This window comes from Bidens hawaiensis, unplaced genomic scaffold (genome assembly GCF_021521415.1).
Source record: "Bidens hawaiensis isolate Kalapana, Puna unplaced genomic scaffold, B.hawaiensis_p1.1 tig00002977_1, whole genome shotgun sequence".
Taxonomy (NCBI): domain Eukaryota; kingdom Viridiplantae; phylum Streptophyta; class Magnoliopsida; order Asterales; family Asteraceae; genus Bidens; species Bidens hawaiensis.
Window position 1 is genome coordinate 2510326 of NW_027491160.1, and position 15856 is coordinate 2526181.

A 15856-nucleotide genomic window follows, 5' to 3' on the forward strand; every position below is an offset into this window, starting at 1 on the left:
CCTCATCGCCTTTAGTTCAAGTGCTAGCTCATCGCAGAAGTTAACCTATGCACATCAAGGTCGTCCCATTTTGCTCGTTAACACAGAATAATTATGAACCAATGTTAAACAGTCTAACGAAAGCATGTCATACAAAAGGCTAGATATCAGGTGTGTGTACCAACCCAAATACAATCACTATACGAAAAGAAAACACTACTAATAATACTTATGTGATAAAAACAAATTAGTTTTTTCTTCTGTCACAAAACAGTGGCCTTTGAGAATATGATGATCAGTCGGGTATGTTACATTCAAGATTCCAGAGCCGACAATTCAACTTCTTGATTGTAAGGCCTATATACCACAAAAGTGAAGTCATTTGAGAAAGAACCGGGATTGAAGCAAGTAATGCCCGTGTACTTGAAGGCCTTTTGTTCGCTGTTGTCACCTAATACAATCTGTAAATAGGTCAAAACACAATGTCGCGCGTTAACTGACTTCATGAAAATAAACTTGTAATAAATAATTAAATAATGTCTCATCTCCGTTCTCATTTTAGATGTAAATGTTGTAATAATCAAACATATGCATGGGAAATATAAATGGTCATGTGGATAACATAATAAATTTTAGAAGTTACCGTATGTGGAGTTGGGTAGAGGTGAAGAGAGTGGTCATAATTCCATATAATCGGCGCTACACTCAAAGGAAGAGGACACAAATGACTTTGATGTGTTATAGTAGCAACAAGCTGCATGCAAGATAAGATATTTTTCAATTAGTTCAAGTTTAAATAATGGCGTCGCACTTTCAATCCTTTATATGAAACAGTCAGTTGGGTTTAATGCCACTGGAGATCAGCTCAATAAAAGCTCGAATCTATGAGCTTAAACAATAAACAAGCTTGAGCCTAAAAATAAGCTTGTTTAATAAATAGACCTGAGCTCGAGATGGCTCACAAGCCTATGTATAACTGTATCTAATATATGAAAACATATAATTTTTAAACATATAATATATATTGTGTTATATAAAAATTATATTTAAAATTTATAGATAAAATAAATATAAATGTATATAAACTAATTAATAAATAATAAATAACAAACGAGCCGAGCCAAGGCCGAGCTGAGCTCAAGCTTAAACAAGCCATGGCTTGTTTACACCCTAATTGGGATTCTATAAACTGATCAGATGGGTCAAATAAATTTTCTAGTAATAAAACAGGTCAAGGTCTTAGAACTTTGTAAATAGAAAAATTATATTATTATCACAATAATGCAGCTTTTGTAATCATATTTAGTACGCTAGTTATAAAGTTCAAAAGGCACGGAAAAGAGCTAGCAGCCCGACCCGTTTTTGACACAGTTAAAATGGCCCGTTAGCCACCCGAAATAGTACTTGAATGATGTCAAAGAATGTAACTCACATGCTCAAAATCATCACTGGTTTCTTCTGTTGAACAAGGAATCAAACAAGATCTCTTCATTCTGTGAAGTAGATCATGGCGAAAAAATACTATTTCTTGGGTGCAAAACTTCATTCTGAGACCAAAATAGAAAATCATGTTACTCATAAATATATACAAAACCCAAACTCGAAAACGTTAATCGAATTCAGTTCAAATCGAATTTCGGGTTTTCGAATAAGAAATAATTGCATATGGAACCTGCATGGATTGCTTCCAAATATAGCATCCGGGATATGCTTTTGAAGCTCCTCGGTTAAAAATTTAGGTAAAGCACACCGAGGTAGAACTTTTGAAGGCCCTAAAATTAAAAACAGAAAACAATAATCAACAAAATTACAAACAAAATTAGTAAATAATAACACATTCAACGTTCTTCACCTGCATCATCAGGTCCCGAAATGAAAAGGAATTTACTGTGTTCTTTTAATCGTTGATGGCTTCCAATTAGTTTCCCAAGTTTTGCGAAATTCGATCTGTCACAAAAATGTTTCTTTTAAGTTAACTCAAAACAGAAATAATAATAATAATAATAATAATAGTTGATTCATAGTTAATACCAAGAGAATCACTTGCCTGATACTTGAGATAGTATTAAATGCACCATTAAATGGACATGAACAAAAGTTTCCCATAAACACAAAGAGAGAAGGAACGTCTTCAACATTTTCATAACCGTCTAACACGATATCGAGCTTTGCGATGGTCTTTACTAATAAAAAATATATTTAAGATATTAGACAGTGCATACAAAAGGTTACTACTACAAGAGGTAAAGCATGCCGTCAAAGCGAGTCAAAGCAAGGGTGCTAAACGAGTTGCACTTGAGGCCTCACGGGGTGGCGAGTCAAACCTGACACGACACATGAAACCGGGCATGACATGAATATTCGCAGGTTGACACGAACACACCCCGTTTAATCCGATATTTTAGGTTTGTAAACGAACCTAACGTTCATGAACATATATGAACAAATGAGAGTTGTGACCATGTTCATTCGTTTAACGTTGAACAAAATAGTGTGTTCATGTTCGTCCATTTATTAAATAAACGAACATAAATGGACTACCTGCCCCAACGGTTCACTAAACGTTCAGTTACAGGCCTACAAATATTTTATACTTTTTTTATTTTCTTTGCAAACAAATACTTTAAAATTACAATTCTACAACAAAAAATATAGAAGTATATAAAACAGTTAAATTTCTCTTTTAGGTTTTAAATATTGATATAAAATCGCCAATCAATTTATGCATTGAATATTTGAGCAACTTTTGGTTCGATAAATCCATTTGATAAATTTCCTTTTCACTTTGAACTTTTATCTTTGACCCATTTGAGATAAAACGCAACCCAAATCTACCCATTAGATAAACGAGCCAAAACTGTCATATCTAATTAATACAAACTAAATACCTCCTCATGGTCCAACCAAATGTCAGATAGTATAACAAACATTTCATTAACCGCCAGTGATTCCATCTCTGCAAGTCTGAGCTGGAAACGCAATTAAGGAAACTTCCAAATCAATATGGAATTCAAGCTGGAATGGGAATTGAATTACGGTTATTATGCGCCTAAAATGGACTTCGAAAGGATACAGTGTCTTCTTTTGCAAGTGTTTCACTACCAAAATAATTAAGCCCGGTAAATAATGAGGTTGACTTCTCTCGGTCTTCTAATGGTGGAAAACCAAATGTTTGAACCTGAGTGATGATCGAAGTATAACTATGAGTTAGCAATGAACGTTTAATGAATGTGAATTTTATTACCAGAAAAAAATATATTAATGCTGACCTGGAAAATACCATCTAACTGCATTTCCCCTTGAGCTAAAACTATACTGTTCTCAGTAAAATACCCTGTTATTTTGTAAGTAATGTTAAAGAAAAAAACTATGTAGTGTGCATCTCGCGTGTTGTAACAAAAACCCACACTAATAATTAAGACACACTGTAAGCTATAGAACAAGTTGTGTTCTGGGTCAACCCGCTGGGTTCACTGGCTGACCTTTTTAACCCATTTGTATTTAGTTTATTTTTTTAAATGTGCTTTATGTAATAAATTAAATAGGTAGGGAATCTCATGCGAACATTTAAAACTAAAAAAGAACTTGACGTAAGATTTTATAATAAAAATGCAATTGTTTTATACAAATTTGTATTTTTGTTGCAAAACTATAAATTTGAAGTAATGATATGTGAAAACACTAAAAAAATAAAAGACTTTCGGGTCAACCCGCAAATATGCTTCCAGTGTTCGTGTTCACGTATCTGACACGATTTTCGTCTTGGGGTCAAACTTTTGGGTTCGTGTCAAGTCAGCTCACAAGCACGGCCCGTGTTAAGCAGTCAATTAAATGTAACATAATTATAAGCAACAAAAATCAAATGATTAAGGATATAGCATTGCTGAGATTGACTTTAACAGCTGCTGTAAGGTCTTCTAGGTAGAAGTGCCCATCTTCAATTTGAGATATAACACCCATCACCCAACTTATTCCCGGCCGTCCCACCAGAGATTGAATTTGAGATATCTACAAAATACGCGAATTAACAAAACATTTAGACAAAAAATTTCAACTACAAATCACAACTGTGTATATAGGGCATGTTGTTTTAAAACCAATAGTATGTTGAAAACCGTGAAAACTGCAGTAGACGTGTACATTTAGCTTCAAAGATAAAGGTATAATTGGAAAACAAATTATTTCTCTCTCTCCACTCCTTTGAATTTATGTCCTCTCTCGTGATTATTTTTTCGCTAATATATAAATCTGCGCACAGATGAATACAAATGTGCATGTAGTGCATGTGCATATGTTCATTCAGATAAAAGACTATCAATATTATATTTTTCTAAAACAAATCTTAAAATTATTGAAGTCTACATGCATTCTATTCAATTTATATAATAAATACTTAAAAAATATAAGATTTAATGTGGTTCTAAGCTTCTAGCAGTTCTCAAGTCTCAACATATTATTGGTTCTGAAATGATTGCTTTACAATACATACATGTACACACACACACATATATGCATGCGTGTGTATATGTGTGTGAAAGTCAGAGTAAATGAGAAAAAAACCTCGCAGCTCCCAAATTCAGATAATTCGCTACTAAATGAAGGCCTAGAGAATTGTGGAATCCGTGACAGCCTTTGAGACAGCAAAAGAAACCGATCCCTATACAACCAAGCTTTTGAAAGAGCATTGCCATGAATTGGAAGTGCCCCTGTGTGTCTACATTTAACAAAAGACATATAAATGACACATATTTCTTTCAGTTAAAGTCCCATCTTAAATGAATCGACGTTGTTTAATTGAATACGGCAAGACTTGTGTTTTTGTTATCAAAGAATATAACATAGTTTTGGTAGGCAAACATGATACAGCAAATAATACCATGGATTTAAAAGAGTTGCTCAAATATGATTCAGTACATCTGCATCATATTGCAAATTCAAATGGAATTATACATACAGTAGTAGATGAAATCAGAAACTGTATTGGTATATTTATTGTGTGCATAATAGAGTAACATGGTATATATAGAGATGATGTTACACTTGGATGTATACTGTAACTTATGTAATAAAATGTGGCGATCATGTTAATTACCATATAGCTTAAATATCGAGTTTCCTAACCTTTGACCATTAAAAGTTAATAGGAAAACAAACAACGTATAATTAATGCAATGCAACCACAAAAAAAAAAGACTTACTCACTAAACATCTTTCTGATGGGATCATAGCGAAACCTTGGAATGTTGAAGGCGTCAATTACACTGAAAGTTGTTGACATATTTGTACTAAGATTATCATCATCTACAGATGCAGATGCAGCTTGAAGTTTGTTTACAGCAAGTTGTACCGGTTCCTTATCCAAAATTGAAGATTCCACTGTCTCATTTTATATATATATATCAATCAATCATGCCCAGTAAAATCCCACCGACAGCAAAGCTATAAGTAGGGTCTGGGGAGGGTGGGATGTAGGCACACCGTACCTCTATCCAAAGGAATAAAGAGGTGGCTTCCAGAGAGACCCTCGGCTCTAAGTACATGTGTATGAAGCAAAATAAAGGAAATCAAAGTTTAACAGTTATATAAAAACTACTACTAATTATAATAATATTAATAATAAGATCACAGTTTAACAGCTATATAAAAGCTAATAATAATTATAATAATAATAATAATATATGTAAGGGAAATACCATTATGGTATGTGACCTAGATAAGTTAAGTCTAAGCCCTAAGGTATTCAATTCTCTCTAAAAATCCTTAACTTTAATTCTACTTCTCCACGAATTCCTATCCTCAACCATGTCCTCGGAGAGGTTTAGGTCTATCAAATCATGCCTAATCCTCTCATCCCAAGTCAATTTCGGTCGTCCTCTACCCCTCCTCCCCTCTATAGAAATGTTTTCTACGGATCTAACAGGATTCGTTGTCTGTCTTCTCTTTACATGTCCAAACCATCTCAATCTCCCCTCTCTTATCTTGTCTGCTATGTTCGTCACCCCTAATCTCTCGCGAAACACAACGTTTCTTATTCGGTCTAACCTTGTGTGCCCACACATCCAACGTAGCATTCTCATTTCTGCTACCTCCATCTTCCGCACTTGTGCCTTCTTGATGGCCCAACAATCTGTTCCATATAGCATTGCAGGTCTAACTGCCACCCTATAGAATTTTCCCTTTAGTTTAGTCGGGAAACTCTTGTCGCACAATATACCTGTGGCTGCTTTCCATCTACACCATCCTACCTGAACTCGGTGGGTCACATCATTGTCTAATTCCCCATCGCTCTGTACAAATGATCCTAAATACTTGAACTTCGTTACCTGCGGGACCACCTGCCCTTCAATTGTGATCTATGCGTCTTCATTGTCGTTTATCCCACCAAAATCACAGTGGAGGTACTCCGTCTTAGATCGGCTAATCTTTAAACCTTTTGTCTCTAAGGTTGTTCGCCACTCCTCAAGCCTCATGTTTAGATCTTGTTTTTTCTCAGCAAGTAACACAATATCGTCTGCGAACATCATGCACCACGGGAGAGTCCCCTGAATCGACTTTGACAACTCATCCAAGACTACTGCAAAAAGAAACGGGCTCAACGCTGACCTCTGGTGAAGACCTACCTCTACAGGAAAGAAATCAGTATCCCCCACTGGCACACGGACACTTGTTTAGATCACACTGTCTCATTTTATCAATATAATAAATTAATTCCACAAAAATTTATCGCTCTTCCAAAAATAATAAAAGATGTTTTTTATATACAATGGCAGCAAGAATTTTTACATGCATAGTAGATCTTAACAGTTTAGGATTTGAAAAGGCAACAACTTTGAATCAAAATTGAAAAAAAAATAAAAAATAAAAAAATAATAATAATAATAATAATAATAATAATAATAATGTTTGGGTTGGCATACGTAACTCGTTTTCAGGTTGACCTGTTTAACCTATTTAGTTAAAATGTCAACCAGCCAACCTGCACTATTCGAAATCAGATCGACCCATTAACACATTTGTGACTCGTTTAACCCATTTTTTACAACCTACCAACCCGATTAACGCATTTACAAAAAAAGTGTAAACGAATCGAGCTGCGTATGAGCTACTTGATATCAGCTCCTTAAAGATTTGAATCAAGCCGGGCTAAAACGAGCTCGAGTCTGAGTTTCACAAACCAAACGTAAACGAATTATACTTATATACAGTAATAACTATGGAACTAAATCATTAGTTTTTTTTTCTTTTTTTATAGTTTACTCTTGTAATTTATCATTAAAATCAAAACGATTACAATAAAGCAAACGGGCAACAAGCTGCGTTTTGAATAGCAAGTAATACATATAATATCTTAGAAAAATATTATTATCAGAAATTATATAACTTTATAAATAAGTTAATTAAATAAATAATAAACGAGTTGAGCGCAAGATGAGCACGAGCAATTTTAAGTTAAAACGAGTCAAGCTCGGGGTCGGTTCGTTTACACCCCACCCGTACTTTAAACAGAAGTGGGTTGGGGTTGTCACTTACCGGACGATTAACACCCCTACGACCAATACCCTATCCAAAATAAAAACCCTAAATGTAAGAAAGATATTACGTGATTGTAGTTTGAGGTCGTCTAGGAGGAGATCAAGGGCTAGATCTTGGTCTTGATAGTCGGAGAGGATGAGCTTCCACTTTGACGGTGTACCCACGCATCTTGCACTTGTTGTACACCTTTATTCTCACCTTCCCACTCATCTTCTTTCTTTCCCACTACTTCTCTTGAGTTACTACAGAATCAATTAATTACTGCTTTTGTGGCTGCTTCAAATGGCGGGAAAACTGCCTTCAATCTCATTATTATTCCTTTGTACATATGGCAATCCTTATTTATTTATTTATCTATTTATTATTTTACCCTTTTTTTATATAAGAATATAATAGCATTATGGTTTATAGTGTTATGAGTGGAGCAGAGAGAAACTGCAACTATTTTTTTGTATATTTCAAAAATTTAATGTTCACGTCCTGTAATTTTTTAACATATTTCGAAAGTGGTTACGGGTGAAGAAAAGTAAAATGATAGTAATAAATGTATAAAAAATATTTTTTAATTAAAATGAGGGAGAAATGTATTGATTTTTAGTGTAATTTTGGATTTAAATAAAGAGGACGGGGCGTGAAATATGCTCTGTCAAAGGCCAGACAGGATGTGAGAACTAGAATACGTCATAATTAATTTCAAAATTTTTAAATAATTAAATAAAATTTGAATAGTATCAAAGTTTTTAAAAACTATGTAATTATTTTACTTATATTTAAATAAATATAAAATAAAAGAATGTAATGATTTCTTATTGGAAACCAAGATATGAAAAATAATTTTTTAAAAGAAAGAAGAATATTAATGTGTTAGGATATTAGATAAGAAAATTCTGAAAATGGTCCAAAAGAAGAGAGAGAGTATGAAAATAATCCTTAAAATTTTCAACTTTTTAAAACCATCCACCCAAATCTATCGGCTCTAAGGCGGGGTTATCCCCCTCCTCATGAATCGGGGTTTCCTCCTGCAGGGATGTAGGAATCTCACTCTCAGCCTCGACATGTGGCTTACGACCATGGCCACGAACACTCGGACGACCTCTCTTAGCAGTACGAGTATTAATCATGACTTATCCCTACAAAGACAGAATTTTAACACGGTCAAGTGCAAGTGGTATTTAGAACATGTAAGGTAAGGGTAAATTGCTAATGACGTTGATCAAGTGTAATTAGTCGTTTACTTTACCCGCCCGTCCTAATCACCCCCCTGCCCCTAACCACATTAGCCTTCTATCTAACACTTAAACAATTAATCGCATACTAGAAACTTTTAAATTCAAAGGGATGACTAAATAATTTAAAGTTACCTCTTGGCGTGCTGCTACTCGCGGTTGGCATTTCTAGTCCCTCTTTTTTCAGTTCGAGTCCAAGCATTTAAGAATGCTCGGATCCCTCGAACCGTGGCTCTGATACCAACTTGTAAGACCCCGAATCCCAGGAATCCTACAGTTGGTAATCACATCCACAATTTCAAAAAATTTAAAACCAAACGTTTCGTTTTTATTTAAAACAAGTTCAGAGTAGATAACAGCAGAAAAGGTGTAAGTATTTAAAAATCCCAAACACGGGTACAAGTATCCAAAATCAAGTATAAATAAAATATCTGCTTTATTCGAAATCCTCGACCAGAAATACCTTCAACCTTCCGAATAGTCTCCAGCACGTCCAAGCGATAACCTCCAATCCTTAACCTGAAAGTCAATCTAACATACACACAAAATCAGCTAGAGCTGAGTGAGTTCAAGTTTTCATAAACAATAATCATAATTTATTTCAAATTTATAGCTCTAAAACAGTAGAGAGAATAATAATAAAATAAATAAGTATAGTTCACCAAATAATACATTAATCGTCGAACACACGTGCATGGGCCTCTTCACCACGAGTCAAGACTCGAGTAATATATTTAACCCAGACGCGGTAAGACCTAAGCACGTGACACGAGCCTCTCCACCACGAGTCAAACCCGAGTAATATATTTGACTCGGTCACAGCTTACACATCCAAACACGTGATACGGGCCTCTCCACCACAAGTACAACCCGAGTAATATATTTGACCCGATCACGGTTTAACATACAACGGGCCTCTTCACCACGGGATTTTAAAACCCGATTAATATATTTGACCCGCAAAATGATGATCACGCCACACGGGACTCTCCACCACGGGATTTGAAACCCCGAGTAATATACTTGACCCGGCCGTAATCACCATGCACACACACATCAATAAGCCTACTCACATAATTCTTAGTCACCGGGAACTAAATGTCATCACACATCCGTAGGCTATAAGATAACACATACTCATACATATGTATGATCCCAAAATATACCAGATCGTAAGTAAGCAATCCTTAGTCACGAATGACTAACTAACATTACTAATCATAGGCCATAGGGTAACACATGCACATACATACATATATAAATATATATATAGGCTATATATAAATTAAAAACTCAAGGGAGTTATAAAAACTCTTGAAAACTCAATGAATGGCTAAAAAACAACCACATCCACATCATCCATATTCTTTTTTTTTTTTAACACAAAAGGTTATTTAAGTCTTTTACTTTCACCCTCTCTCTCCTAAAATGTCTTTTCTATCGGTATTTAACACATTCTTTTTTATTCTATCTAATATCATCTTTAAACAGGATCCACTCAATATTTATATTGATGAAGGTATGGTTTATTGGTATTAGTATTTTAAATGGTAAAAGTATATCAATTATTAAATCAATATTTAAAACAAAAGAATTAAAAAAAAGGAGCATGAGACATCCGAATATTTAAGTTTTAAAATAATCCAAATATTCACACCATTCAAACAAAAAGTCCAAATATATTTACATAAGTTTACATATTTTCAGTTATGTAACACATTTTTAAATATGACACAAAATTTTAAATTAACATATTTTAAAATCATGTTTACAAATTTTTAAATAAGTTCATAAAGTTTTAAAATACGTTAACAAATTTTTAATAAGTTTAAAATATGTTAACAAATTTTTAATAAGTTTAAAATATGTTAACAAATTTTTAATTAAGTTTAAAATATGTTGACAAATTTTTAAATAAGTTTACAAATTTTTAAATAAGTTTAAAATATGTTTGTAAATTTTTAAACAAGTTTACAATTTTTTAAAAATATATTTACAGATTTTTAAATATTACATATAAAAGTGTATATTATTGGTTTTGCTGGGTTGTGCTTTCGACCTCTAGTGTTTACTTAAAAAAGGGTACAATTTGTTAAATGCGTAATGTTTTGAGTTACAGAAGCTTATTTTAAAAACAAATATTGTTTTGAATTGAGATATTTAAAATGAAATGAAAAAGTGTGCTAACATATGGTTTCAGTTTGTGATTCACAAGAAGAGAAAGAAAACATAACTCATTTTACTCAAATACCCTTATCTGTACTTCTACTATTAAAATATTTGAATTTAAAGGACATACATCAACCTTTTGGATCTAAGCCGTGGATGGACCTTAATCAATGGCCAAATTTGAGTTTTCATGGTTTCTTTAACTCATATGGGTTTTCAATCTATCCAGAACCTGTATATATATATATATATGTATATATCATCCCAAAATATATCATATTACAAGCAAGCCTAAAGGCCATAAGGTAATATATAATAATCAGTTCAATACAAGAACTAAGTAAATACAGTAGAAACTCTATAAAATAATACACTTGGGACCACCAAAATTTATTAATTAAAAGAGTTATTAATTAATCGATAAATTAATAATTATTAATTAATATATTAATTAATATTTTATTAATTTATAGTAGAATACTTAGTTTACAAACACCTTTCAAGCTTCCACTTAATTATTGTATACAATGCATGTATATCAAATGAACGGCCCAATTTGAAAGAAACCTTTAATCTCTCACCTTATTATGCTTCTTGTGTTCAATGTATCACTTTATGGACATTAAAAATATTTTCTATATAAATACAAGATCAAAATAGGTTAATACAAACAAATCATACACACAACATGACTTCCCATCTTAAAGGTGTGAAAAAAACAACAATGACAGACGAGATTCGAAGAGCATTATGCAATCACAATAAGGATAATCCAAGTCTCACTCAAAAGCAATTGCAAGAATGAGTTCATAGTAACTTCTTGTTGAGCTATCAGAAAACAATACCAGAAGTTCTTACCATGCTAAGGAAAATTAGAGACGAGATTCAAGGGGAAATTGATTTCAACAAAAAACAAAAGACAATTGAGTCATTTTTCAAAAAACCTTCATAAATCATTCATGTAATATGCTATATATAAGGAATTATTAATTTATATTTTATATAGGGTCTAAAGAAATTATCAAAAATGTATTATCTTATAATTTTAGCGAATTATTAATTTAGCACCCTATCCCCGAGTCGGGACCGGCAAAAAATATTATCTTATAGAGTTTATTAAATAATCGAATATTAATTTATCGAGTTTCTACTGTAGGTCTACTCGTGTTCAATTACTACACAGCCTATTTACATCCTCGAGTCTAGACCATAACCAGGTATATAACCTTAAGGAATTTATGACCAAACGAGTCTAAAATATCATAAGGCACATAATGTAACTCACACTGGGTTTTCATAATTGTACAAACATTATCAAAACAATACAATGATCTTCAAATTGTTTTAACGAGTAAAATCGGGTAAAACTGTAATTGAGAGTGTATGCCAGCCCAAAACGTAAAAAGAGTTAAAAAGGGGCATCATGAACTCACCTGACACAAGGTATGATTTCACCCCAAGCTAGAGGATCCCTACGTAGCCCCCCAACTCAAACTCCTGTCGGTTTACATACAATCAATACTATTGACATCGAGATGACTCGTTTATCCTACAAGACGTTCTAACATGGTTCGAGTTACCTAAAGCCTCGACCTCATCGAACTCAATCACAACAGCCCCCGAGGCCTTACATTCACCAAAACGACCCTTATATACTCCCGGGAATAAAGAATTCCCAATTTACCCTCGGAAGCACTAGGTGACACCAACACGCGCGTTTAAGAGTTGTTTAAGCACTTAACATCCAACTCAGCCCCGTGTGGACCCAATATGATAATTTCACAGCCAACAAGTCTACACGACGCTACACGAGTCAAATGGGTCGGTAACTCGCAAGTACAACGCACTATGTCAGGACCATGAGTCGGGTGAAACCTTAGCAAAGGTTCGACAAGAACATACCGACTCGAATACCCAAAGACCGATTGAATATCCCGGCAGAATCATGATATCCAATGATTGAGAATGAAGGATTGTGAACAAATATCAAACACAAAACAGTAAATGATAATCAGTAAATGCTATTTCAGAGACAAAGATTCACTATATTTAATGATTCATCAATGGAACAGTGAATGGAATGTCTAGGGTTTTGTGTGACGGCAGCGGCTATTGTACAATGAACAAAATGGAATGTTTTTCGTATAAGTGCGTGCCAACCTGTATTCCGTCTCGAAATCCATACCCTAAAGGTATCCTAGGACGTCTATTTATAGACCCTGACATTCCTTCTAGAAGTCCTAGTCATTACATAATGAAAGACAAATCAAATACAAGTGTTACAGTCCTCGAGCAAGGTACATACCTTGCTAGAGCAAACTTCCTATACTAGGTGTACTCGGTGAATGTCCTTGAGCAGACTTTACTTGGAATATATTCTCTTTCGAAGAATACATATTCCCTTTGAGTAAGCTTCATTCCTCTTGACTTGTTCAAGTTTTGCTCGAATAAGTCCATCGAGCAAGCTCATTCTTCTTGATATCTTCAGCTTTTCTTATTCAGCAATCTTTAGCATGTTCGGATGTAAATCTTGCTCGGTAACTAAACTGTGCTCTAAGTCTTTGCTTTGATTCACGTGACATCCTCTTATTGCATCCATGCTCATCCCCATGTGCTCGATCATCCTGTGCTCGTAACACTTGGCTAGAACTTGTATGATCAAGCTGTTTGCTCGATTGGCAATCCATGCTCGATAGAAGAATACTCTTGCTCATTGAAGTGTAGCTTGCTCGAAGCCTTTAACACTTAGAAGAATCAACCATTTAAGGTTCAAAACCTTGCTCGAAGTAGTAAAAACCATGCTCGATCGTCTGGGCTTGCTCGAATTCCATACGTAGCCGTTTCTGAGGAGGTTGAGAAGATTCCAATCTTCCTTGTAGAAAATCCAACCCAAAAATCTCCCCCTAGATTGGAACAAGCTCAGATGCACCAAAACAGACCTGCATAGAGTTACACATATATCAGATATCTAGATAAATCATTTAAGAACATGTCATTTCATTACATAATCGGAATTCTGCCTCATAGGCATTACAAACTAAAGTTTTTACAACTCAAACAAAATATAAAGATAAACAGAAATAAAGATCAATCATTCATTAGCTCCATTCTGTTATCTTCTTCCTCTGTTCCTGGCTTCAGCTCTTTCTTTTAGTTTCTTCACATATGCAGCTCTTTGTTTCAGCATGTCAAGTTCTGAGGAGTCAGAGGCATCACTTGGGAATCTTGCATCAATTAAATCTTGTAGGTCTTGAGGATGCATATAATGCAGATCTCCATCCCCCCTTATGACTGCAATAGGTATCCCAGACTCATTTCTCAAAGTGGTCGAATCATCATGTTGATTGTACGTTATGTATGTGATTCTTCCAAATTGTTGTACTCTTGAGTTGGGTTCCTTCATCACTTCTCTCGTAGCCAAGCACTCTTTTAAGGTTTTCCTTTTCTGGTGAGAGATGCTTGCTAGAGTTCTTTGTTTCTTTGACTCAGAGAGGGAAAGCTCAGAAATGTGTACTTCGCTGATTCTCTTCTTCCTTTTCTCTCTTTCTGCTTGGCTTCTGATCTCTCTCTTCTTCTGCTGCAGAAATGGGAATCCCTTTTCTGCTTGCTCTTTCAGAAACTTGGAGAGATCATTCCTTAGTTGACCAGATGGTTGACTCCTTACTTGATTGTCATATAAAGTCAGCTCAGCCATCTTGGTCAGTTGTTCTTTTGTAAAATTTCTCAAATCATCTCTGAAGATGATGAGATGTTCTGCTTTATCTTCAGTCACCACCCTTAAAGTCTTGGATCTTCTGTCAAAGTAAATGCTCGTGGGTAGGTTTAGACTTCTTGGTGGTACAGACCTCACAAACTCAGGCCTTGTGGTTCGGCTTGTACTTCCTTGGATTTTCCTTGTTTGTGTACCAAGCCCCTCCTCCTCATACCATCTTTTCAATGTTTCATCAGTTTGCACCACTAACCTTGACATTTTTACTCCTTTCTTGTGAAGAGCACTCATCATCTCAGCTCTTACTTCTTCTTCTGCTCTCATCATGTCTTCCTGCAACTTTCTTTGTGTTTCAAGATACAGTTTCTGCTCTCTGTTGTATATTTCCATTAGTTGTTCAAGAGGCATGTTCTGAAACTATCCTTCTGTCATTCCTTTCTCCATCACAATTCAGTTTAACATCTCTACCTTCTGAGGGTCCTCAAACCACTTCTTTAATTCTTGATTTTTCCTTTCAGCTTCATCCTTTTCCTTTTGTAATCTCATTTTTAACTCCTGCTCTCTTTCAAATTTTTCTCGACTTGCTTGATCTTTGTGAGAGTCTTTAATATGTTGAATTCTTCTTTTCAGTTCTTTAGGATAGAGATTTATTAAGAAGTTGTAGCTGTAGCCATACAGCTGAAGGAATTTTATATCATTGTGTTTTGCCTTCAAGGACTCATATTCTGTTTTATCACTTTCTCTCATCACAGTCCTTTTCTTGTTCACTTCTGTCTCAGTAGTCACTCTCTCCCCTTCACTCTTTTTGGACACTTTCTTTACATTGACAGAAACATCATCTATCAGAGCCCTTTTGTACATCCTGTCAATCTTATCAAAAGGTTGCAGATTAAGGAATGCAGGCTTGTGACTAGCCTTTATCAAAACTTCCCTTTTTCCTTTCCTTACTCTCTAACCCTCAGCTTCTTTTGTTACATCCTCTCTTGATAGTTTTTGGAGATAGAGTGGATCATAACCTAAACTGATAAAATACTCATTATCTTCATTTGCTTTCTCACTTTCTTTTACACCTTCCTCATCCTTATTTTCAACATCCATATCAACCTCTTCTTCAAGTTCATGAAGAGCATCAATCATGAGTTCTTCACTTCTTTCTGTTTGTGCTCTCCTTTTATGTTCAAGCATATCTGACCTTAGTTTGTACACCATTTTCTTTAATGATTTTTGTCTTTTAGGCTTT

At 34.5% G+C, this 15856-nt stretch overlaps 1 protein-coding gene across 1 annotated transcript; it reads right to left on the reverse strand.

The window, feature by feature from the left end:
- Positions 1–147: 147 nt before the first annotated feature.
- Positions 148–15024, reverse strand: LOC143621918 (DNA polymerase epsilon subunit B-like). Its single transcript, XM_077093196.1, has 13 exons — positions 14814–15024; positions 5178–5355; positions 4540–4693; positions 3856–3987; positions 3249–3323; positions 3053–3157; positions 2868–2948; positions 2027–2157; positions 1832–1926; positions 1652–1751; positions 1412–1526; positions 623–733; positions 148–440 (listed from the first exon to the last, which is right to left on the reverse strand). Exons 1-13 carry the CDS (start codon positions 15022–15024, stop codon positions 294–296), a joined length of 1635 nt encoding a protein of 544 aa, XP_076949311.1. The 3' UTR covers positions 148–293.
- Between the last annotated feature and the right edge of the window lie 832 nt (positions 15025–15856).